Consider the following 24,433-nt stretch of genomic DNA (forward strand, 5'->3'; position numbering starts at 1 on the left):
GGCCCGGCTCCGCATCCAGGGCCTCGCCTCAGCGGCCGGGCTCCGGGCTCCGGGCTCCGGGCTGAGCGCGGCCGCGGCGTGTTGCAGGCCCCGGAAGAGCGTGTGGCACGGCTCCGACCCCAGCGGGCGCCGCCTGACCGACAGCTACTGCGAGACGTGGCGGACGGAGGCCCCGGCGGCCACCGGGCAGGCGTCGTCGCTGCTGGCGGGCAGGCTGCTGGAGCAGGAGGCCGCGAGCTGCCGCCACGCCTTCGTGGTGCTCTGCATCGAGAACAGCGTCATGACCTCCTTCTCCAAGTAGGGCCGCGCGGCCCACGGACAGGCGGGGGAGGGGGCGCCCGCAGGAGCATCCGCCGCCCCGGGGGGGCCTGGCCGGGACGCTTGCCTGCACCGTCACGTTTAATGTAATCCTCGAGAAATAAAAGGAAGCCAAAGAGTGTATTTTTTACAAAGTTTAAAACGAAACCTGGTGCCAAGACTCTTGTTCGTTTCCTCCTCGCCGGGCCCTGGCCCCAAGCAGCCCGGGGGGTGCATGCGGTGCAGGGGAGGGAGGGGTGCATGCCCCGGGGCCGTCCTCTGGGGCCGCCCTCGCTCCCTGGACCCAGCCCTGAGCTCCAGAAGCTGCAGTGGGCCCTCCGTCCCCAGCTGTGCGCTGTCGGGGGCCCCCCACATCGGCGCCTCCCCTGCCAATGACCCCGGGCTCCTCAGGCCCATGAGATCACACCCAGCATGGAGCTGACCCAGCCGAGGCCTCTCACGCCCAAGGTGGGCTCTGACCTATGGCCAGGGCTCCTTTCCTAGATTGCTAAAGCAGAGGCTTGCCGGGCAAGCCCCGACGTCCTGGAGCCCCCACCCTCCCCTCCAGCTTCAAGCCAGAACTCCCGCCCACTGAGCCCAGGGCTAAGGTCCCAGGTTATCTTTGCAGGACCAGAGGTCAGAAATCCAGAGGTGGTGGGGGGCTGAGGCTCCGTGGTGACAGGTCTGCCTCTGGCTCCGGTCATGACCTCAAGGTCCTGGAATCCAGTCCTGCTCCCTGCTCAGCGGGGCACCTCCCTCCCCCTCCCTGCTTGTACTCACTCTTGCTCTCTTTCAAATAAAATTAAATCTTAAGGGCAGCCCAGGTGGCTCAGTGGTTTAGCACCACCTTCAGCCTAGGGCGTGACCCCAGGGTCCTGGGATAGAGTCCCAGGTCGGGCTCCCTGCGTGGAGCCTCCTTCTCCCTCTTGCCTGTGTCTCTGCCTCTCTCTCTCTCTCTCTCTCTCTCTCTCTCTCGCTCTATCATGAATAACTAGATAAAATCTTTTAAAAAAAATAATCTTAAAAAAACACCCAGAGGCAAATATGATGGCCACACCTGCCCCCAGCTGAGCCCCAACAGAGGAGGCCGCGCAGAGGGAGTCGGGGCCGCCCTGAGGTGCATCTGAGCATCTCTGGGGAAGCCGGCAGGGGTCCCACCCTCACCCGCGGCCGTGCTGGAAGCGTAGTGGGCAAGGACCCAAGTGCCTCAGCCCTGCGGCCTGGATGCTGCAAACCCCAGGAGCTGCTTCTGCAAACTGCAATGTGCTTCTCAGGTTCTAAGTAAAAAGGGCCACTAGGTTTGCAGGCAGCTCGTCATTATGAGTGGGATCCTCGGGAGCCCTCACCCCAGCCGGTGGGGCCTGTGCGGGAGCAGGTGCACAGGGGGGCTCGGGTGCCCTAAACCTTCCCTCGGGAGTCTCCCTGGGGGTGGCCGGCAGCCCTCACGGGCTCGCACTCCTGGCCACTCAGGTGCTCCGCCCACGGCTGCTGTGACGCCAGGCAACGGGAAAGCGGGCACAGAGCAGAGCCCTGCATCCCGGGTCAGTGACGGGAGGGGAAAGGGAGCCTCGGCTCCTCCGCCCCCTAAATCCAAGGCCTGTTGTATCTCAGAGCAAGAAGGGGCACAGCGCTGCCCCCCCACCAGGCCCTGTGCGTGTGGATGCTCCTGCCCGCCCTCTGCACAGCATCCTCCCTAAGATGCCAGCCACCCAAGCAGCCCTCCCACGACCCCTGGGTGCAACAGGCTCCAGCAGCCCCTCGGGCCTCCCCCTGCCTCCCTTCCCTCAGGTCCCAGGAGCAGGGAGTGGGTGTAGGGGAGGCCGTGCTGGGCTCAAGGGCACGTGGGCCTGGTGTGGGTCCCCGCCTGTGGCTGGGGCCCCTTCCTTGGCCCTCCTGACACCCCCACCCCCACAGGTCAGGCTAGGGCAGGATCAGGAGCCCCTCCATGCTTGGCCTGTGCTCTAACCCATGTCAGGGAGCGCAGGTCTCCGAAGGGACACAACTGGCCCTGAGACCCTGGGGTGGCACACTGGGGTGGTAGGGCAGGACCGGGGGCTTGGGGAGAAGCGGGGTCCAGGGCCCCAGCGTCCCCACTTCCACCTCACAGGGACGGGCCACCGCCTGGCTTCTCCCACACAAACAGGAGCTCATTACGGTTTCTCATTTAGATCTTTTTTTTTTTTTAAAAAAAAAAGCATTTATCTAAAGCAACTACCTAGACAACTGGCCTCATCTGTTTACCCACAGCCTTGCCCAGCGGGGCCTGAGTCCCCAGGGCTGGCGTCTGGGGCCCCTCACTGGTCCCCAGGGATAAGCAGGGCCTGTCTCCCAAGGGGGGTTGACAGTGGGGAGGCCTGGTGGGCATGTGAGCTCCCCCCGCCCGCCACATGTGGGCAGGGGACAGCAGACCAGCCCACAGTGCCCAGCAGCTGCCTGAGTGTCCCCAGCAGGCCAGGGACAGGGCCACAGCACCTAGCAGGGCAGAGGGGCACAGTCCCTGGGCCTCCACCACCCAAGCCAAGGCCCCCCTGAGGCAGGCAGCCCCCCAGGGGCAGGTCACAGGGACGCGCTGTGCAGGGCTCCCCGTTAGTCAGTGGCTCTGAACGCTGGCATCGCCCAAGGGGTGGGCCCCCTGCCACGGGGTCAGTGGGGGAGTCCGGTCTGAGATGCACAGGCCCCAGGGTGTGGAGGACGATGGCGAGTGGCCTCTGGTGTCAGGAGGAGTCTGGCCTCCCGGTGGCCGCGCTGCGTCAGGCTTTGGCCTCGGGCTGCGGGTGCTGCTCCGGGGAGGTCTGTGGCGGGGCTGTGGGCTGCAGGTTGCTGAGGCCACTGCTTTGTGTGCTCAGCATGGGTATGGCCTTCTCTGCAGGGCTACCCTGGCTCCGGGGGCGCACGGCGGGCCTCCTGGATGTGCTGCACGATCACCAGGATGGCCCCCAAGAGGTAGATGACAAACAGCACGAGGAAGTACCCGAAGTAGATGAGGAACTAGAACAGAGGAGGTGGAGGTCAGAGGTCAGCCGGGAGCAGCCCCCCGCCCCCATCCACGGCCCCGGGGGCGCCCACCCTGGCGCCATCCCCATGTCAGTGCGGCCCCCCCAAGGCGCTCTGCTCTTTTCTGACAACATGAGCCTCGCGTGGTGGGCCGAGTTCCCACGGCGGCCGGTGCTCGGGGCCCTGTGCGCGGGAGCCCCTCAGGAGCGCAGGCGAGCCCAGCCCCGAGCACCAAGCCAGTTTCCACCCCGGGGACGGCACCCACAGCTGGGGACGTCTCTCCTGACTCGCGTGACCGCCGGGGCGGGGTCCTGGGTGGTTTCCGGCGTCCGTGGGCCAGGCAGGCTGCATCCTGCCTGAGACCATGGCACTCTGCGCCCGCAGGCCCCTGGCTGGCCCCCTTCCAGGACTCTGCTTCCAGGGGACGGAGCAGACAGGTTTTCCCCATTCCTCCCCGACTGTGGCTAAAACCCTGGACATTATGCACAGAACACATGTAAGAAGGTCGCTCAGAAAGGTGGTGGGCAGTACACCTGCCAGAGCGCGGGAGGCCGAGGAGAACGCAGCAGGGCGTCCCCTGGGCTTTAACTTCGTGCTGCGCTTATTTTTAGAAATGAAGAAACCAGCAATCCAGAAAAGCCAGCTGATGAAGGAAATAAACTCCAATAAAAGCTGTTCTTCTGACCAAAGGACGAGGCGAGGGACAGGCCAGCAGGACAGGGAACAGATAGGTGGACCACCTGACCCCAGCCAGACCCCACCCTCATTGCCCAGACTGGAACCAGGCCCCAGGCCCCTGCAGGTGGTGGTGCTCAAGGCGCAATGGGCACAGAGACCACACAGAAGCCTGGACTCTCACTCTCACTCTCCCCAAGCCCCCACCCTGCAGAGTGAGGACCTACTGTCACCCAGAGGCAGCAAGAACACCGCACCCCCGGCGGGGTCACTGCAGGCCACGTGAGAAGCGGTAACAAGGCCCTCAGGCCGCTCCTAACTGCTGGAGACTGGAGGCCAGTCCCCGCCCAGCAGTAATGAGGAGCCCCCCTCTCCACCCCTCGGTCAGGAGGGCTGAGTCGGGAGCCTGTTACCTGGCGTAACAGGGCACACGTTCCCAACCTCCTCTGCTAGAGCAGCGTCAGGCGAAGCCAGTTAAGGTGGACGGCTGCAGTAGATCCACATCTTACACCATAATGTCCAAAACGTCCATGTTTCAATCGATCACTCAGCCTACTTAGAACCACAAAGATCGCTAACTGGATGGATACGGGCAACAGACAGGGACGCTGAGATGACATGGACATTAAGGGATCGGAGAAAGACTAAAGCAGCCAAGACGAAAATGCTTCGACAAGCAATAGCAAACTGGGAACAGAGGAAAACCTCTAAGAAATATAAAGGATAAAGAACAGAAATGAAAATGCAAGAACCCAACTAAAAACTCCATGAATGGCCCCAACAGCAGAACAGACGGGACAGAGAAAGCTGGGAGATGGGGCGACGGAAATCGCCAAATCAGAAGCAGAGCCTCAACACCTTTTATGACAACATGGGACGCCGTGTCACGGGGATCCCACAAAAAGACAGAGGACGGGACTGGGAAAGTCCTTGAGGAGATAGTGGCTGAACACTCCCCAAATTTGGTAAGAGACATAAACCTACAGATTCGAGACACAAAGGAACCACAAACACTGTATTTAAGCTTCTGAAAGCTAAAGGCAAAGAAAGGAAAAATTATGAAAGCAGCCGGAAAAAAGCGACAGTGGATCTTTCATCAGAAGCCACGAAGACCACAAGGAACGGATACGGTTTTCAAAGTTACAAGATAAAAACTATTAACATAGATGCCTATATCCAGTGATGATCGTTTTTAGGACTAAAAAGAAAATCATGACGCTCTCAGGAAAAGGACAAACTAAGAGACAAATTTGTCACCAGCCAACAGACCCTAAAAGAATGGCTTATAGGAGGTGCTCTACGCAGAAAGGAGAAACCCCGGACCAAGGGAAAGAGAAATAACACAGTGAGTCAAACCACACGTCAATACAAGACTTCCCTTCTCCGCTAGAATTCTCTAAATGTTTGATGGTCAAAGCAAAAGTCAGAACCCACGTCATGTGGCTGTACTGGTACGAGAAAACGCTTAAGACAACTGTAGTATGGACGGTAGGAGGAGGTGAGATGTCTATACTTGACTCACAATGGTCATTTAACGCATAAAACCCCGTCAAAAGAGCTTTATCAAGAGATACACTCAAATAACACAACAGATTAACCGAAGTGAAATCCTGAAGAACGTGCCAACAGTCCATAGGATGGCATAAAAAAGTAAAATGCAGAGAAGAAGCAAAGCAAAAATGGTAGGGCGGCCTAGAACTCGAACACGTCGATCATTACACTAACTGTAGACGGACCAAATTCACCAGGTAAGACAGATGTTAGCAGAATAGATTAGAAAACATGACTCAACCATGTGTGGTCCTACAAGAAACTGATGTCAAATACAGTGATGCAGTCGGGTAACAAGTAAAGGGGCAGGAGAGAATATTATCACGCAAACATTACGTTAACTCAGGTAAAGCAGACTTCAGAGAAAAGAAAATAACCAGAGGCGGAGAAGGACTTTCCATTCCGTAACGATCAGATCAGAAACTCAGGCCGTCGAAACGCACAGGAATTCCCAGGGCGTGTGCGACAGTTGGCGGCTGCAAACTGTGAAGCGAAAACGTGATGGAACGGAGAGGAGAAACAGCCAAAACACACACAAAGATGGAGATGCCAACACCCCTCTGCCAACAATGGAATGAGACAAAAATCACAAGGACAGAGAACAAATCAACGACAGGATCTAAGTGGAATTTATAAAACACTCCGCCCGACAACAGCAGGATTCACAGCCTATTCGAGGATCCACGTAACACGTAACAAGACGGACCACATCCTGGGCCTTAAAACCAACCCCAACAAATTTAAAAGGACTGAAATCAGATAGACTGTATTCTCTGATCACAAAATAGAACAGAAATAGGAATCAATAACAAAGATACAAGAAAACAGCTGGAAAATAAACAAAACCCTTTGAAATAATTATAGGTAGAGACAGCGGAAGCTGCACGGGAATGAACAAAAACGGAAATGCAACCCTCGGGTCTGTGGGATGCAGCTAAGGCAGCCGTGGGAGGGAAATGCATAGCACTCGATGCAAATGTCACAACAGCAGCCTCGGGACACCTCGGTGGCTCAGCGGTTTGGTGCCTGCCTTTGGCCCGGGGCGTGATCCTGGAGACCTGGGATCGAGTCAAGCATTGGGCTCCCTGCATGGAGCCTGCTTCTCTCCCTCTGCCTGTGTTTCTGCCTCTCTCTATCTCTCATTAATAAATAAATAAAATCTTTAAAAAAAAATAAAACTAAAAAACAGCACCCTTGTCATTAATCTAAGTTCCCATCTCAAGGACCTAGGAAAAGATCAACAATATAAATGTAAACCGAGTACGAGAAAGGAAATGTTAAAGAGGAAGTTGGAGCCAGTTGCAGCAAGGTTAGAGCAGCAAATAAACAGCGTCACGACAAAACCTCAGTCAGACGGTGAGACTAACACTCACGTATCGGCTGTATCTCTGTATCTTCACGGCGAACACACAGATCCTGCTATGAACTGAACTGCGTCCCTCCCGAAAGCCACTTGTGGAAGCCCCAGCCCGGTGTGACTGTATCTGGAGACAAGGCCTTCTAAGGAGCTGATCAAGGTCCAAAGGGGTCCGAACAGTAGTGACCTCAGAGGGAGGCAGACACCAGACGTGCACACATACACGGAAGGCCACGTGAGGACAGAGAAGACCACGTCCACTGGCCAATGAGCTCCTCAGGAGGCACCAGCCCTGCTCACACCTCGACCCCAGGCTTCTAGCGTCCAGGACTTGGAGACATAAATTCTGTTTGAGCCACTGGGTCTACGGGATTCTGCTGCCGCGGCCCTAGCTGAAAAAATGTAGACGCTAAAATCAAAAATATGGTATCATATTCACAGCTGCTCAGAAAACAACGAAATACTCAGGCATAAACCTACCACAGCAGGTAGCTTTGCTGAAAACTGCAAAATGCTGAAAGAAATCAAGGAAGTTCTAAATAAAAGACAGGGCAGCCCGGGTGGCTCAGCGGTTCAGCGCCTGCCTTCAGCCCAGGGCGTGATCCTGGAGTCCCGGGATCGAGTCCCACATCGGGCTCCCTGCCTGGAGCCTGCTTCTCCCTCTGCCTGTGTCTCTCCCTCTCTCTCTGTACCTCTCATTAATAAATAAATAAAATCTTAAAAAAAAAGCTATAAAACCTATACGGTTTTTTGTTTTTTTAAGAAAGGGAGGGGGATGAGGGGCAGAGGGGGAGAGAACCTCAAGCAGGCTCCACGCCCAGTGCAAAGACCAATGCAGGACTCGATCTCAAGACCCTGAGATCATGACCCGAGTGGAAATCAAGATTCCGATGACTGACTACCTGAGCCGGGCCAGGCGCCCCATTTACATTTATTTATTCAGTGATCTCTCGACTCAAGGTGGGGCTGGAACTCACAGCCCTCAGATGAAGAGTTCACATGTTCTTCCAACGGAGCCCACCATGTGCCCCCAAGCCATAAAACTTCAAAAAAGATATTGGGGAAAATCTTCGAGAGCCTGGGTTATGTGAAAAGTTCTTATATTTGGAGGCAAAACCCAGACTGATCCATAAAAGGGAGAAACAGATCAAACTTCACCAAAATCACCAAAACTGAAGCTCTGTTCTGCAGATGCCCTGTGAGGAGGGGAAGCCTGGCGGCAGCTACAGGGAAGCTGTGTGAACCCTGAGACGTGCAGGAGCTACAGATGCCACGTGCGTCCTGACTCCCCCAGAGCCCCACCACGAGTACCCGACCGTGGGCCGGGAGCTCAGCAGTCAACACGGCGACGCGGCAGGCTGACCACTACGCGCCGTGCTCGGACGAGGAGCTCCAGGAAACACCAGGAAAACCGTAACGAGAACATCCACAGCGCCGAAGCCGGACAAAGTCCACACGCTTCACCACAGCCACCAGCGGCGTCCACGCCCATCCGACGGCCGGGGGAGCGTCCGGCCCACACCACCGCCTCCTGAGGACCGGGGGAAACGCGCGCCCCACGACCTGCCGTAGGAACAAAAACGGAGCCGCCACCCAGGAAAACAGCTCAGCGCCAACTTCCAAACGACGCGCCCCCACCTCTGGGCACTTGTCCACATAGGCGGGAACCGACGTCCAGGGTTTAAAGCACCTTTAATCGCAACAGCCAGAAACTGGGAGCCAGCCGGGGCCTCCTCGGGGGGCAGGTGCAGCGGCCGGGCCGCCTCCCAGCAGAGCACAGTGGGGACGGACCCACGCAGTGAGCACGTGGAGCTCGGGGCGCAGGCTGAGAAAGCCCGCCCCGCAGTGACAGACGGCGGTTCCCTGTAAATGACACCCGTGGAAGGGGAAGGGCAGAAAGGGCGGGTGGGTGGGGAGGGCACGGGGCTCCCCCACCTGTGTGCAGTCAGCCCCCGTCGGGCTGCTGCCCCGCGAGCCTGCGTCACCTCCCACACCCCCGGGACCACTCTGAAGGCCTCACGCAAGAACCAAGCAAAGCCGGGCCTGCCCCCACTTGCTGCACCCCAGACCCCACCAGTCTCCAGCCCGGGCGCCGGCTCCTCACCACCGTGAGGGTAACGAAGGCCACCATCGCCCAGCGGGGTCTCCCAGCCACAGGGGTCCTGCCTCCAGCCCCCGACCACATCACAGAAGGACCCTCCCGGGAGAGCATCACAGGGACAGCTCCCCACGGGGGTGGGGGGGTCCGTGGAGTCCCCACAGCCCCGCGACCCGGGAGCCCAGACACGGGCCTCACCCTGATTTCCCGCTCCCCCCGAAGGACGCTGGTTCCACGCGCCCCGACCGGCCCTGCTGCCCGGGGACCCCGCCCGGCCTCTGCGGGCCCTTGCTGGGGCTCGGCCTGAACCGTCCTGAACCGCAGCTCTGTCATCCCAGGATACGCCCCTCTTTGCTGTTCTGACGTTAAGGTCAAGAGCACTCGGGACGAGCCGAAGAGCTCCCGGCCGTGAACGGGGACGGCGAGCGAGAGGCGGGGATGCCGTTCCCTGTGGCTCCCGTCAGCATGTCCAATCGTGAGCTGACCGCCCGCTCCTAGATTGGTTTTCTAACTGGGAAACGAGACCAACAGGGGAAGACCAACGTCTTTTCTGTCCACCTGACCCGGCACGTCCGGGCGCCACCACGTGGGACAGCCCAGCCCCCCTCCCGGCTTCTAGGCCCGCTGCCCCGGCCCCCGGACAGGTCAGGGCCGCCAGGAGGTGGGGTCGCCGCCCCTCCTGCACGCTGTCCCCTGCTGACTCCCGCCGGCCCGAGACCACCGAGTCACACGGGTGAGTGTCTCCAACCCCACAGGGAACAGGAACTTTTAAGCTTTTCTCTGAGCTTGAGGCACTGAGAACCTGCTCCAGGTGGCTCGAGGGAAGGGACCGGAGAGGGCCCAGCGTGCACCAGCGTCGACCCCGCCCGGTCCACCTTCCTGGCTCGTGTGTAGCAGACCCGTGAGCCGGGGCCCGGGTCCGACAGGCTCTGACGCAAAGGGCAGTGAGTGTGACCTCACGGGGAAAGGGCTCCCGGCCACGCAGCCAGCCCTCGGGACGTCGGCCAGCCCGGGGGGGGGCAGACAGGGCGGTCAGGGCTCCTCCAGGAAGGACCACACCTGGGCCGGCCTCAGGGGCCCCGGGGGGCCTAATGGGGTCGGCCGTGCGCTGCCCACAGGGCATCCCCTCCCTTCCCCTCCCGGCTCGGGGCTTCCTGCTCCTGCTCCCACTCCAGTCTGCGTGTCTGGCCGGAAATGCCCGGCCCACCCTGTGCACGTCCCCACCCTCCACAGTGCACCCACGGTCCAGACCTTTGGGGTGGGCGATGCCGCTGGCCAGACCCCCCCGGCCCCAGGGGCTCCCCCCACCCGGCAGTGGGGCTGAACCGGGCTCACCTGCGAGTGGACCGGGAGGCCCAGGCCCCGCTTGTCAGAAACAATGAGGGTGATGATGGTCTTGAGGACGGTGGCGAGGAATGTGTTGACCCCGAAGACCAGGGCACAGAGCTCCTTAGAGAGGGAAGACGCGATCTGAAAACTGAACGGAAAGCGGCCGAGGTCAGGCTCAGCGGGGGATCGAGAAGCGCCCCAGCACTAAGGGGGAGCGGCAGGACGGGCCGGCACTCAGGCCACCCGCACTCCGGGCCCCGTGACTCCGAGACCAGGAGCCCCCCCAGGGGACGTTCAAAACGGGTCCTGGTAGTTCTGGGACAGACGTGGTCATCCTCATGAGAGCGTGCAGCGCCCCACCCGGAGGGTTCTGGAAGCAGGGTCGTCGTTAAGTGACTGGATGAGAACAGAAGGGTAAATCGAGGCAGGAGGAAGGAGCGCGCACCCAGCTCTGCGTCCTGCGCACAGAAATGAACATCTGAAGGTCCTTCCCTTTAAAAGCCCCAAAGCAAAAAAAAATAAAATAAAATAAAAAAATAAAAATAAAAGCCCCAAAGCGCCTCTAGAAACAAGTAACGGCAGAGACCCTGTGAAGCCCTGCAAGGCGGGGAGCGGACGTGCCCGGAGGCCTCTCGGGGGACAGAGGCCGAGCAGGGCGGGGGAGCGAGGCCAGGACGGCACAGCCGAGGTCCCAGGGAGGCCCCGGCGGGCGCGTCCCCACAGGCAGAGGCCACGCCGCCCCCTGCACGGCTCCCAAGCCCCCGGCCCCAAGCGGGAGAAACCCAGGGGAGCTGCGGGGCCCACGGGAGGCTCCCCCCGCACGCCACTGACCCGAGAGGGACGAGGACACGGTACCCAGGGGGAGCCACCCCCGCTGTCCCCATGGAAGGCCGGCGGGCTAGCAGGGCCACCACGCACGTGCCCCGTATCTACCGGCACCCACTTTCCAAGGCCCACGCCCCGGCCTGTCCCCTTCCGGGACCCCTCTGAGGCCGTCGTCCCGACACGAAGAAACAAGTGACAAGATCCCGCTCTCAGGGCCGTGGGGGGAAAACCCGGCACACGGCAGCCCGGTCACCGGGGGCCTCGGCGAGGGGACCAGTGACACCTGCCCGCGACCCCACCACAGCCACGCGGGCAGGACGGGGGGGCCAGTGCGACCTGCGCCAGGCCAGACACCCGATGCCAGGCACCCGGCTGCGGCAGCGAGGCTGGGGGGGGGTGGGCAGGAGGCGTCTCCTCCCCCCTGCACCTGCCGCCTACGTCGCGTGACCTTCTCGGCGCTTTTTGCAAATGACAAAACGTCCAAGGAGGACGTAAAGCCAGTGGCCGCAGTCACAGCCGCCGGCCCGGAGCCCTTCCCCACCGCCGGGGACAGCACGGGGGCGCCCGGCCGAGGAAGCGCGTCTGGGACACCTGGCGGCCGAGGGGGCGGGCGTCTGGGGGGAGAAGGAAGGCCGCCCGGGGCAGCGGACGGGGTGCAGAGCGCGGCGGGCGGCCGGCACTTCCGGGAGGCGGCTCCAAGCCGCGGGGAGCCCGGGGCGACCAGGAGGGCCCCGCCGTCCCCAGGGGTGAGGCGCAGAGGGGAACGGGGCCGGCAGCGGGGGAAGGGGGCGTCAAACACCCAGGCCCACCCGCCGGCGCAGGGGGCACATGCGTGTAACGGGGCACGTGGGGCATCAGCTTCGTGAAAGGATCAGTTCAAGGAGCACGGACAACCTTGGCAGCAAGCAGGACGTGGGCCAGAGAAGGTTCTGGAAAGCACGGGTGGGCCAAGGGCAGCTCTGGGGACATCCCTGGGCGGGAAGAGGAGATCCTGGGGGTGCGAGGAATGCGAGGGCACCGGGAGGGCCCTGGGCGGAGGGCGAGCTGGACGGCTGGCCACCACCCCCCGGCCGTGCGTCCCTGCCCCGCCGCGACGAGGACCAGACAGGCCTCGAGCACCGCGGACGGGCCCACAGCGCTTGGCATTGGTGAGGCGGCGCCGAGGCTGCTGCTGTGGACGCCACGTGGCCTCCGTGGGGGCAGCAGAGGGGACGGCACCCGGGCCAGGCTGTGTGCCCGGCTCAGGGCCATGGAAGCCAGGACGGGCTGCGCTGAGGACCGCGGACACCGGGGCCCAGCTGACGGCACCCTGGGGTCACCGCCCTCCGGATGTGAGCAAGTGCACACCCCACTGGCTCACGCCGCCCGCACAGTCCCCTTCGGCTGCCCCCACGGAGGCCACGCGGAATGTCCTGGAAGGGGCCTCTCAGCAGACGCGGGAGGTCGGTCCGGCCGCCCCCGCCCACAGGAGGGAGGAGCGTGGCCTCGGCTGCCCGGCTCCGCCCGTTCCTGGGCCTGGCGCTGCAGGGACACCCAGGCCGCGGCCTCACCAGACACCCCCGCGGGTCGACTCACGTGGCGATGGGCACCAGGAACTGGTAGGCCCCACGGAAGAGCACGAAGGCCACGTAGCACAGCCAGATGCTGTTGGTGCTGTACATGAGGAACACCAGCCCCGCCTGCACCGCCGTCACGCTCGCGATCACCAGCTTCGCCCACAGCGCCCAGCGGATCTTCACGAAGCCCGCGGAGAAGGAGGTGATGGCACCTGGGGAGACAGGGCGCGTCAGGGCCGCCCGGGGGCGCGGGCGGGGGGGCGGGGCGGGGGCCGGGGCGTACCCAGCAGCGTGGACGCCGCGTCGGCCGCGCCGTTGTAGACGGTGGTGGTGTGGACCACGTTCCACAGGATGTGCGCGTAGTAGACGATCAGGTAGTAGGCCGCCGAGTTAAAGACCCACCAGAGGGACCAGAGGCGCAGCTGCGGCTGCCGCAGGCTGTCCCCCAGCTCCCGGAGCATGCGCACCAGCGTCCAGTCCCGCCAGGCCCCCAGCCGCGCCGCGCCCCGCGGGGCGTCCGGGTTCATGCGGTCCAGCTCGGAGGGCGAGGCCCCGCTCCGGGCCGGGCCGTCGCGGTTGAAGAAGAGGCTGCGCCGGGGGCGCTTCAGGAACAGGGCGAGGACCAGGCTGAAGATGAGGAGGCCCAGCGAGACGTAGTTGAGCGTGGAGAAGGACACCCGGCCCAGGGTGACGAGCAGCTGGCCCAGCACGGAGCTGGTGAAGACGCCGAGCAGCACGGCGGCGCGCGAGTAGCCGGCCATGCGCTGGTAGCGGGCGGGGCGCACGAGCGAGAAGACGTAGGAGGAGTAGGCGATGCGCGCGGCCATGGTGACGCTGTAGAAGAGCTCCATGCACTGCATGTGCCGCACCGACGTGCCCAGCAGCAGCAGCAGCCACACGGCCACGTAGCTCAGGCCCTGCAGCACCAGCACCGGCTTGTAGCGCAGGTAGTCGGTGAGCAGGAACACGGGCACCAGCACCAGCAGGTAGCAGTACGACAGCACCGGCGTGATCTCGTTGGTGACCTGTGGGACGGCAGGCTCGGGACACCGCCTCCGGGGCCGCGCCGGAGGACGCGGGACGTGCGCCACCCTGGGTCTCCCTTCAGGAGACGGCCACGCGACCAGGCTTCTCCTGGGGGGCACGGACCGTCCTCACGCGCCGCCCTCCCGGGGAGGAGGGCCTCAGGCCACGGGTTTCGGAGCAGGAGGAGGGGAGAAGCCACAAGGGGAACGGGCGGCGAGCAGGCCACGGGGCGGGGACCCGCAGCCAGCCCGCTCCGTCCCAGGGCGCAGGGCGCACCCAGGGGAGCCCGGTCCCCGCCCACCACCGGACCCTACCACGCAGCTCCGGCCACGGATCGGATGCCCCGGGCAGGCACCCCGTGGCCTCCGGGCAGAACCCCGACCTGCCCACGGAGCATCCCGGAGCCCAGGCCGCCCTCGACCCCCACGAGCACACCGAGCGCCCTAGCACAGCCCTGGGTCAGCAGTGGGGCCGTGCCGCGCCCGCCACCTACAGGCTCGGGGCCGCTGGGTGGACCCGTGCCCGTCCCAGGGTGTCTGCACCCCTGCCTGGCCTCAGGTGGTCGCGGGATGAGTGTGAAGCAGCGTTCCTGGGGCTGTGCCCAGGACCCCCGACTGGGCCCCGCGTGGACGAGCCTCGGGTGCTGAGGAAGGCTGTCGGGACCTGCTGACACACGGCCCCTGCCCGGCGGCCTCCTGAACCTGCGCAGCCACAGGGGAGCCCAGGTGACCGCACGGTGTGGTCCGCACGACGGCGTGCACATACACCCCGGGACACGGAGACGCCGAGTGCAGGTCGTCCCAGGGGAACGAGTACCCCCCGCAGGGCACCGGGACCTGCGGGGTCCAGCCCGTGAGCACGGTGTCCAGGAACATCAAACAGCCCCTCCGCGACGACACCCCACGGCTCACTACAGAGCCCACGGGCTGGAGACCAGAGACCCAGGAGGACCAGCCACCGGCCTCCCTCCTCAGCGGGGTCCCCAGGCTGGGCAGGCAAACTGGCAGCAGACGCGGGTGACCCGTGTCGTCCTTGGACGGTGCTGAGTGGCACCCCGAGGCCCTGGGGCAGGTGGCATCTGTCAAGCGGCCTGGCAGCGGCACAAGGACAGCCTCCGACCGGCCCGAGCCCAGTGTCGCCTGGACGGGTTCCCAGCACCCTGCTGTGTGGACGGGCCAGGGCCAGGCCGACGGGGAAACACAGGATCGGTGCCCAGATCCGCATCCAGGTGGCTTCAGGGCAGCCGCTTCTCTGACGGGCAGACTCAGCGGGGCCCAGAAAGCAGCCGGCGGGTGGGGTGGGGTGGGGTGGGTGGGGTGGGTGGGGTGGGCAGCAAGGACCCCGAGCGACCAGAACTCCACACCCCGGCCTCACAGGACGCCCGAGCAAAGTGATGGGCCCAGCCCAGCCTGGGAGAAACGGTGACGTCAGGCAGTCCGGCCCCCAGGACAGGCCGCAGCAGACCCCGCGGGAAGGTGTGGACGCGGCCCAGCGGGCAGCGACACCGGGTAGGTGACAGCCAGGGACGGCCAGGCCCGCCGGCCACGGCGCACACCAGGGAAACACAAGCCAGCGGCACGTCGGCCCTTCCCAGCTATCAGATGGGCAGACTCAGCAGAGCGGATCCCCGCTGGCCCGGGAGACGGGAAGGCAGCCACGCGTGCGGCGGGAGCAGGGGGCCGTGCCGGCAACACCCGCAGCGGCGATTCCCTGGGGTGACAAACCAGAGGCCGCCTAAGCACCAGGCGACCCGTGGTCCAGCCCCGGGTGCGCGGAGCTCAGGGCGGCCTGGACGTGCGTGACACACCCCGGCGAGGCCTCGGCTCCGCCCCGCACGCCCGGCCCTCCCCGTGGGCAGCGGCCAGCCTCTGCCGTCCCTCCGAGGACATCCCCGGGGCCGCTGGGGCGGCTCGGTTCTGGAACCGACCACGCTGGACAGCTGAACAGCCCGCACCACGGGGTCCACGTACATCCGCGCGGTTCCCAGCGACGGCCGTTTGGAACCACGGGGTTGCCTCCTCCTCTAGCTCATGTTACTACGAGAACACACGGCGTGTGACGCACGTGCCCCGTGAACCACGTCATTAATTACGTCGTGGGCACGGCTGCTGGTCGGCACTAGGCTGGCTGCCAAGTCCTAGGGAAGCCAAGAGTCACAGCACGGGGGTGGGCTCCCCTCGCCCGAGCTCTTCAAGGGCCACTTCCCAGGCAGCCTGAGCGCGCAGGTGCCTCCCAAACTGTCGCACACATTTCTCCAGTTTTCACGGAGCTGCACCTACGTGCTTCTTCCTTAAGAGACCCCCGGCGCAGACGAGCCCCCGGCCCGTGGGTGAGCGAGGGAGGTGAGGGACGGGTTCCTCGGAGGAGGCCCAGAGGTGACCAGCTCGCAGTCAGCGGCGGCCGCGGCACCAGATGCCACCACACACGCGCGGGGTGTGAGCTCCCGTGAGCCAGACACGCGTGTGTTTCCATTTCTCCCTGAGACGGCCACTCTGAGGGCCAGGCCTCGCCTGCACGGCCAGCCCAGGGGCTTACGGAATCCTGACGTCTGCAGGGCAAGGGGTCAGGCCCTCGGGGGGAGGCAGGGCGTCGGAGAAACCCAGCAGCAGAGATGCACAGGCTGGAGGGGAAGACGAGGCCAGGGGCGGGGGGGGGGGGGGGGGGAGGGGGGCGAGCGGGACCAGCGGGCCGGGGGGTGGGGGGCCCCGAGCTGGGAGCTGGGAAAGCAGCCCTGAACAGAAGGCCCGACCTCCCGGTCACGCAGCAGCCCCGCGGCTCGCTCTGATGCCGTGGCCCTGCTCCTCCCTGCCCCCCTCCCGGCCCCCACTCCTCCCGGCCCCAGGGTGTAAGTCATTAGCCAAGTTTCAGCAGGAGACCTGGCTGCCCTGAGCCAGCAAGTATGAGGAACATTCCAGAGTCTTCTCTTCAGACAAAGGGCACGGAGGTCCGGGCAGGAAGCCCTCCCCCCAGGGAGGCCGCGGGGGCAGGGGGCAGGGTGTGGGGTACGGGTGCCTCCTCCCCGCGCTCAGACCCTCAGCAGGTGTGAAGGTGCCCCTTGGGGGCGGGCGGCGGGAACCCCAACACCACGCGGCCACCGGACCTCGCGGGCTCGGCTGCCCCAGGCCAGGGAGCGCCCCCGAGCTCGCCCCCACCTGCCGCGCCCACGCACCTGCTCCAGCGTGAAGTTCTTATCGGGGCCCAGGAGGTAGGGCGTGATGAAGCTCTCCCCGGGCCGCAGCTGGGCCATGAAGCCGTAGAAGCACAAGTAGAACACCAGGCACCTCCAGGGCTTGCGCTCCGCGTCCGGCCCCGGCTCCGGCTCCAGGGCCGCCTGCTTCTGCGCCAGCGGGCTGGAGGGCACCATGCTGCCCGGGCCCCCCGCAGCCCCGGAGGAGGCGATGCCGGTCCTGGAAGAGGAGCCAAGAGTCAGGGCAGCTCCCCCCGCACCCCATGGGCCCCCCGCCCTCCCCGGAAACTCCCCGGGCCCTCACAGGGTTAGGATTCTACGTCCACACAGGGAGGGGCCCCACGAGCCCCACACCTGAGAATCGCCAGGAGCTCCTAACAACCCAGACGCCAGGCCCACCGAGCCCAGGCTGCTTCACCCCGTACCTCACCAGCCATGGGGGGGCAGGGGGGTCCTTAAACATTAACCAGCTCAAACCAAACACAACTTAAAATCCAGTCTCCCAGGCACACCAGACTCCTCGCACGTGCTCAAGTGGGCGGCCGTGGCCCCAGCTGGGCCCGACTCCCCGGCAGGAGAGGTCCCGGGGTGTAGCCGGCGTCCTGCGTCACGGCACCCAGACGGAACTACCGTAGTGTCACCCGGCCCCACAACAGCTCAGGGCTGGGGGAGTCCCCGCTGGGACGCCAGGCACACACCGGGCCACCGTACGGGCCGTCCGTGGGGGGCTGGTGACCCCAACTGCCACCGATCTCTGGGGACACGGCAGATGGGGCCTGCAGTAAAGCTGACTGCGGGCGACAAGGGCAGAGGGAGAGCAGGAGCCTTGTGGGGGTGACCCTGGCAGCCCAAGGCTCCCCTGAAGAGAGGCAGCCAGAGGCGCGGGCCGCCAGGTGGACTGTCCAGCCCCGGGTCCCCAAGGGCACTTCGGGTAGAGCTAGAAGCAGCATCGGCTAGAGCGCTGGGTCACGCGGGGAGAACCCTCCGTCCAGAAGGCCCCGTTCCCCAGCCCCCTAACCTACTCTAACAAGCAGGACTCAGTTCCGCGTCTGTCTGTCCAGCCGTTACGATGTCTCTACCTAGAATACCGGCTTTGCACGGCGTTGGCGTAAATCCCTTTTTATTTTTTAGAATTTTATTCGTTCATTCATTCATTCATTCATTCATGAGAGAGGCAGAGACAGGCAGAGGGAGAAGCAGGCTCCATGCAGGGAGCCCGACGTAGACTCGATCCCTGGGCCGAAGGCGGTGCTAAACCGCTGAGCCACTCCCCCCCACCCCGCCCCCGGCTGCCCATAAATCCCTTTTTAAATCAGCAAGTCAAAAGCAGGCAGCCAGGAGCTGTGTGGGGAGCTCGGGGTGGGGAGCTTGGCAGCCCCGAGGCTCCGCAGGGCAGGGGCAGGGCCGCCTGCAGGATGCTGGGATGGCTCCGCTCACGTCCGTGCGCTGTTCAAGACCGCAGACTGCGGAGGCCCTTCCAGGGTCAGGGACCACCCCCACCCCCTCCATCCTCCGTCCAGTTCCCAGCAGCCGGCACAGAAAGTTCCCAGGATGTGGGGCCAGCTGTGTGGGGCTGAGGGGGGGCCAGGACCCCAAGGAAGAGCCACCAGATTCCCAGAGACCGTCCAAGCAGGAAGCACTCCCACAGCCCCCAGGATGAGGTGACCGCAGGGGGCCCTCCCCAGCCAGGACCAGGAGGGCAGAGGGCAGAGGGCGCCCCCCACCCAGGCCCCAGGAGCAGGACCGGCCGCCTGCTAGGGGACGGAGCAGAGCAGCCCCCGAGGAGCCAGGCTGGCGGGTCCGGCTGTGGGGGCGACGGGACCAGCAGGGCAGGGCTGAGGCGCAGCTGCAAGAAGGCCGGGGCTTCCACGGGAGCGGAGGGGGGTCCCAGGAGTCACCAGGTCCTGGGGCGGCTCTTGAACACTCCAGGGGCCCCGTGGAACCGTCGGCCAGATGGGGGAGCAGTGATGCAACAGGAAGCCGTCGCATCCGGGGCACAGGCGCACGGGCTTCCGGGGCAGGCTCTGGACAGGCCTTTCCAGCCCCCGGGAGCCCGCCCCAGCCCTGGGAACGTTGCCCAGTGCAGGGCACAGAGGACCGACGACCCACCTCCCCAGAGGCCTCCCCCAGCTCTGTTCTTAGATCCCACGACGCAAAGGGTCCCCATGTCCCCAGAGCCCACTCCCAGCCCTGGGCTCCGTGTCCTGCACACACGTCCACCTCGGGGGACCACACTGTGTTCACGCTACACTTGGGGCCCAGGAGCCAGCCGGGTCTCCCGGGCAGAGGTCTCTCACCCCTACACACACACCAGGAAGGGGGATGCAGGCTCCCTCTCCACCCCCCAGCCCGGCACCAGGGGCACCAGGGGCACCAGGGCCTGCGCTCCAAGGTCACACGTGGAGATGCCCCCCTGCACCAGACCACCTGTACTGCCCCACGGCTGGCCCAGCCTCCCCCGGGGCCAGAAAGGGCAGAGAAAACCCCGAGGAGCACAAAGGGCACCGGACCCTTGAGGGCGTCCCTATAAAAGTAGGCACTTGCGTTTCTGCTTCAGACAATCTTCCTGAGTGTTCGGAAAACCCGCCGCTCCTCCGACCTGGGGGTGGGGGACACAGCCCCGGACCGCCCTTCCCAGGCAGCTCCCGGATCCCCGACGGGCCCCACGGCAGGGGCGTGTGTGCTCACCCCTCCCAGCTCCAGTGCCACCAACAGGTGACCGAGAAGTAGGGCGGGCCGGCCACTGCAAGAGCCACCACGTGAGGTGGTTGGTGATAAAGCTGATCTCGCGGCGGAGACACCCTGGGGACAGGAGGTCTGGAATGTGCATCTCACACACTTGGGTCGGGGACTCCTGAAGCAGGCTGGACCACAGATCACTCTGAACCCAGCCGGGCAGGGCAGGGTCACGGGGAGGACTGGGCCCCATCCCTGGAGCGCCGGCTGCCGCAGACACAGAGGCCAGGACGACAGAGCCCGACGTGAGGTCCGAGCCCCACGGCCCCAGTGCACCCGCCAGCCCAGGCCTCCCAGCAGAGGCCACCCGTGCCCATGACACAGGTTCCAAGACAAGCAACCCAGGAGCCCCGCCTGCGTCCAGGAGTGGACTTCGTCTGCCTCAGGTCCATCTGTTCACCTCACCCGAGCTGGGCGTAGTCGCCAGCCCCGACAGGCAGCCACCCGCCGTGGCTGTGACTCAGAGTCCTCTGGGAAAGGCGACCGCTCTCCTAAACGCACAGGCCCTTCCAGGCTCCCGCTGCAGGGAGGGAAGGGGGAGACCCCATCGCACGCTCCCAGCTAACAGTCCACATGGCACGGGGTGCCTGGCAGGTGGCAGGTGGCTGGCAGGAGCCCGACACCCTGCAACTTCAGGCCTCCTCAGGGCGACCAAAGGAGACACCAGCCCCCAGGGCAGTCACAGGAGAGACCCAGGCCCCCATCACCACCTCCAAGAGCAGGTGCTAACCTTTCCCACGGGGACCCTCCAGCCCCCATCCTGCCGGGTGGGGTGGGGGAGCCTGGAGCACCCGCTGCTGCTCCTGGCTCTGTCCCTCCAGGACCTCGTGAGCCCGGAGACCCCAAAACCAAAGCAAACAGCACCTGCCTCGCCGTCTTCTAACGCAGCCACCACTCTCCCCGGTTCACAAGGGGGGTTCCTTACATCCGCGGTGAAAAATCCTCCCCCCAGATCGTGTGACGTAGTTTCCCACTCCAAAGAGGAAAGTCAAGCGCTCTGGCCATCGCGGCTGTAGACACTCGACCCACAGGTTTAAAACCCCTGGGGGGGGGGCGGGGGCTGGGGCAGGAAGGAATTAGAAGCACCAGGTCAGGACCAGGTAAGAAAACGAGCCACGCAGCGTAGCAGGGGGCAGCAGGGAGACAGCAGGGAGCCCTCAGGTGCGGGCTCTGGGCTCCTGGGCCTGCAGAGGCCAGAAGGGCCCCCCGCTCCCGCCCACAGAGGAAGCACCTGGTCACTTTGCAGGGCACCAGCAGGCAGCTCCCAACCCCACCAGCACTGGGGGGCAGAGTGGGAAACGGCTTTTTTGGGGGGTGCATTCGGGGTTGCTGAGCTGGCCGAGGTGCCAGCCTGCACGTGCAGACCAGGCAGGTGGGGGCTGGACGTGGCTGGACGGCCCGGGAGAGTGAAGAACCGCGGGAGCACACCTGCGTGCCTGGGCCACGAGCCTGGCGACCCCGGCTCCCCGACCCCGACCCCGGCTCCCCCGACCCCGACCCCGGCTCCCCCTTGGCGGAGCCCGCGCGGTGCACCCGGCACAAGCTGCAAGCCCAGCCCCAGCCCCAGCTCCGCGCCCCCCCCCCCCGCTCCTCCTCCTCCTCCTCCTCCGAGGAGCAACCGACCCCGCAGAGTCTGCGCGGGAGACACGGCTCCGTGCACCGGGCTGGGGGCCCGGGACCCGCCTTGCCCCGGGGCGCACGTGCACGGGGGGCCCCGCGTCCACGCGGCCGGTGCCTCCGCGGGCAGGCCCCGGGGTCGGAGGGCGGCGCCCAGATCCAGGCGGCAGCACCTGCGGGCGATGCCCCGACCCTCCCTACGCGGCCGCGGACCTGCTCGCCCCGCGCCCCGCCCCCGCGCCTCGCCGGTACCTGCAAGGCGGGCGGCAGCTCCTCCGGGTGCACCGCGGGGCCGCGGACCCGGCTCCCCGCGCACGCGCCCTCCCGGCGCCCGGGGGCCGCCGCGGTCGCTGCCGGGAAAGGCGGCGGGATGGCCACGCCCCCGACACGCCCGGCCACGCCCCGGGCCCGCCTGGCCACGCCCAGGCCACGCCCAGGCCACGCCCCCAGCGCGCCTGGCCACGCCCCCGGCCCCGCCCCAGCGCGCCACGCCGCCCGCCGCCCGGTCCCCGCCCCTGGTCACGCGGCCCCCTCGTGGCGCGGCCCCGAGCCCCGGACGCCGCGGTGGGGAGCCCGGCGCAGCCCCGCACGGTCAGCCGTGGGCTCAGCCCCTCGCACCGCCCTGGGCCGTCCCCCGCCGCCCACGCAGCCCCGTGCAGCTCCCCTGACCCCCCCATGCAGCCCCCCGCCCCCATGCAGCCGCCCCTGACTGTCCCTCCCTCCCCCCACCCCCCACGCAGCCCCGTGCAGCTCCCCCCGTGCAGCCCCCTCGCCCCCATGCAGCCGCCCCGACTGTCCCTCGCTCCCCCCGCCCCCCACGCAGCCCCGTGCAGCCCCCCCACCCCCATGCAGCCGCCGTGGGCTGTCGCTCACTCCCCCCCACACCACCACCGCCACCCCCCTGCAGCCCCCCGCCCCCATGCAGCCGCCCCTGACTGTCCCTCCCTCCCCCCACCCCCCCACGCAGCCCCGTGCAGCCCCCCACCCCCATGCAGCCCCCGTGGGCTGTCGCTCACTCCCCCCCACACCACCACCACCACCCCCCTGCAGCCCCCTCGCCCCCATGCAGCCACCCCCGACTGTCCTTCTTTCCCCCCGGCCCCCGTGCAGCCTCCCCCACCCCCGGGCTGTACTCACAGTGGACCGTGCCCTGACCCCACTCTGCTTTGGACCAACCCTTTGCACCCCCCTTGGCCCTCAGCCTCCCCTGCCCCGCCCCCATGCAGCCCCCACTGGACCGCCTGGTTCCTCTGGTCTGTTCCCCTGTCCCTCCTCTCACCCCTCCCATGAACACGGGGCAGAACCACTCCTCCTGAAAACCCACTGGACCGCACTGCCCCACGCAGGCCCCACTGGGAGGCCCCTTCCAGAGCCCACTGAACCTACCTACACCTACCAGCCCGGCCCCCTGGCCACAGCAGCTCAGGTTCCAGAGGGAGGCCCTGCTGCCCCTGACGGGCTGTGACCGCCTCCTGCTGGAGTGCCAGCCCCTTGACCCCTGCTGGGGTTTACCCGCCTGCCATCCCAAGCTACAGGTTCATGAGCTTTTGCTTTTTGGCTCATTTTACACGTTCCTTTTCTGGCTAACCCACAAGCTTAAGCCAGGGACATTGGTCCCTGTGCCAGGCAGGACAGAACTGCTGGGGTTTGGGCGAACTTCCCCTCCCCCCAGGCTGCCCGGCCTGTAGGATCCACCCTGACCCACTTTGGTCTGGTGGCTGCCTACGGACAGGGCACAGGCACCTGCTCTTGGGGTCACAGCAAGCCCCCTTCCTACCCAAATGCACCCAGTGCCTGAGTCCCAGCGGTGCTTCCCTGGGGTCCCCCTGTCAGCCATCCAGACTGCCCAAGAACCCACCAGGCTGGGGGGAGGGGCAGTGGGGGAGGGGCAGTCTGGCCCCTGGGCTCCCAGGGAGGAGAATGAAGAGGGGCAAGCAGCCCCTGCGCCCCCACGGCCCCCAGGAAGCACGCAGCAAGGAGGTGTTAACCTCACAGCCAGTTGGGTCAGCACGATGAGCCCGTCTGGGAAGGCAGGGCCGTGGCTTGGGACCTGCGAGCTCGGGCGAAGCTATAGGCGAGTCCAACCAAGGCCGGGGACAAGAGTCCATGGGGCAGGAGGAGGGAGTTGGGGGGGTGCGGAACAAAAGTCCTTTCGGGGGGGGAGTGGGAAATCAGGGTGATGCCGGTGTCTGGGCTCCTGGCTGCGGGGACTCCACGAACTCCCCCTGTGGGGAACCTGTCCCTGTGATGCTTTCCCAGGAGGGTCCTTCTGTGGGGTCTGTGATGTAGTTGGGGGGCTGGAGGCAGGACCCCTGTGGCCGATAGACCCCGCTGCGGCAAGGTTGGCCTTCCTTGGGGAGGCCCCGGGCTGGGGGTGGGGCGGCAGGGGCAGGACCTGGGCCTCGTCCCTGTAGAGGAACATGAGACAGAGGAGTGACCAGGAGGGCGGCCCCCCTAGAGCAGAGGGGATCATGCCCGGGGCCTAGCAGGCACCCTGCGGGACCCATCCCCAGGAAGGGAGCAGCAGGTCCCGGAGGCCGGCGGCCATGGACCCCCCACGCCCCTGATCTCTCACTCTGGGGTCCAGAGAGGGCGAGAGCCTGTTAGAGAGGACTAGGGCCCCCTGGACAGCCCATGTCAGGCCACCCGCAGCCGGGGGACAGGGAACAGGGCTTTCAGCTGCTGACTGCTGAGTGTCGCAAACTGGCCACTTTCCTTCCCAGAAAAGTGGGTTTGTTTGAGGATAGCAGAAAAATGGAAATTCGGGACCTGCAAGGTGTGACACAACCACAGGAGGGTCCAGAGAACATAGGAAAGTTGCTGTACGGACAAAAAGGAGGAAGGTGGGAAGGGGCCGCTTTGAAGGAAAATCCACTGGAGGAAAGGGAGAGCCAGGTGGTGACGGCTTCTGATTGGCCGGGCCCTGGCTGTCCCTCTGGCCGGCCCTGGGTGTCCCCCGCTGGCTGGGCCCTGGCTCTCTCGTTGGCTGAGCTGTTGCCAGGGCAGGAGACGATCTTCCCCTGCTGGGGTAGTGCCCGTGAGGGTCTGTAAGGGCTGGTGCACGCGAGCTCCGTCTTCACGGCTTCTCTATGGGAGGTTTTCCTTTATTATTTTTCACACGTGTAAACAGGTTCCCTGATGCAGTAAACTAAAATCCTCTCCCCTGCATAGTCCAACCTTTCACC

The 24,433-nt window shown here is 65.1% G+C and overlaps 2 protein-coding genes across 5 annotated transcripts in view; one reads left to right on the forward strand and one right to left on the reverse strand.

Moving 5' to 3' along the window:
• COL18A1 (collagen type XVIII alpha 1 chain) overlaps nt 1–465 on the forward strand; it is a 41,273-nt gene extending 40,808 nt beyond the window's left edge. The window contains 1 exon segment of the mRNA XM_049104650.1: nt 88–465. Within this exon segment, the coding sequence (XP_048960607.1) occupies nt 88–301 (214 nt within the window). The 3' untranslated portion in view covers nt 302–465.
• SLC19A1 (solute carrier family 19 member 1) lies at nt 420–22,696 on the reverse strand. Of its 4 annotated transcripts, none has more exons than XR_007407576.1 (6): nt 21,501–21,620; nt 16,878–17,115; nt 12,966–13,707; nt 12,702–12,859; nt 10,308–10,449; nt 420–3,285 (listed from the first exon to the last, which is right to left on the reverse strand). XR_007407576.1 is itself a non-coding variant. In XM_025462189.3 (6 exons), the coding sequence occupies exons 2-6, from the start codon at nt 17,070–17,072 to the stop codon at nt 3,169–3,171; spliced, it is 1,389 nt and encodes a 462-aa protein (XP_025317974.2). In that variant the 5' UTR covers nt 17,073–17,115; nt 22,635–22,696; the 3' UTR covers nt 420–3,168. The 4 variants fall into 4 exon arrangements, 3 of the variants coding, with proteins under 3 accessions (XP_025317974.2, XP_025317973.2, XP_035565131.2); XM_025462189.3 differs by lacking the exon at nt 21,501–21,620 and adding an exon at nt 22,635–22,696 and having other exon boundaries at nt 12,702–12,894; XM_025462188.3 differs by having other exon boundaries at nt 12,702–12,894.
• Between the last annotated feature and the right edge of the window lie 1,737 nt (nt 22,697–24,433).

This window comes from Canis lupus, chromosome 31 (assembly GCF_003254725.2).
Source record: "Canis lupus dingo isolate Sandy chromosome 31, ASM325472v2, whole genome shotgun sequence".
Taxonomy (NCBI): Eukaryota; Metazoa; Chordata; class Mammalia; order Carnivora; family Canidae; genus Canis; species Canis lupus.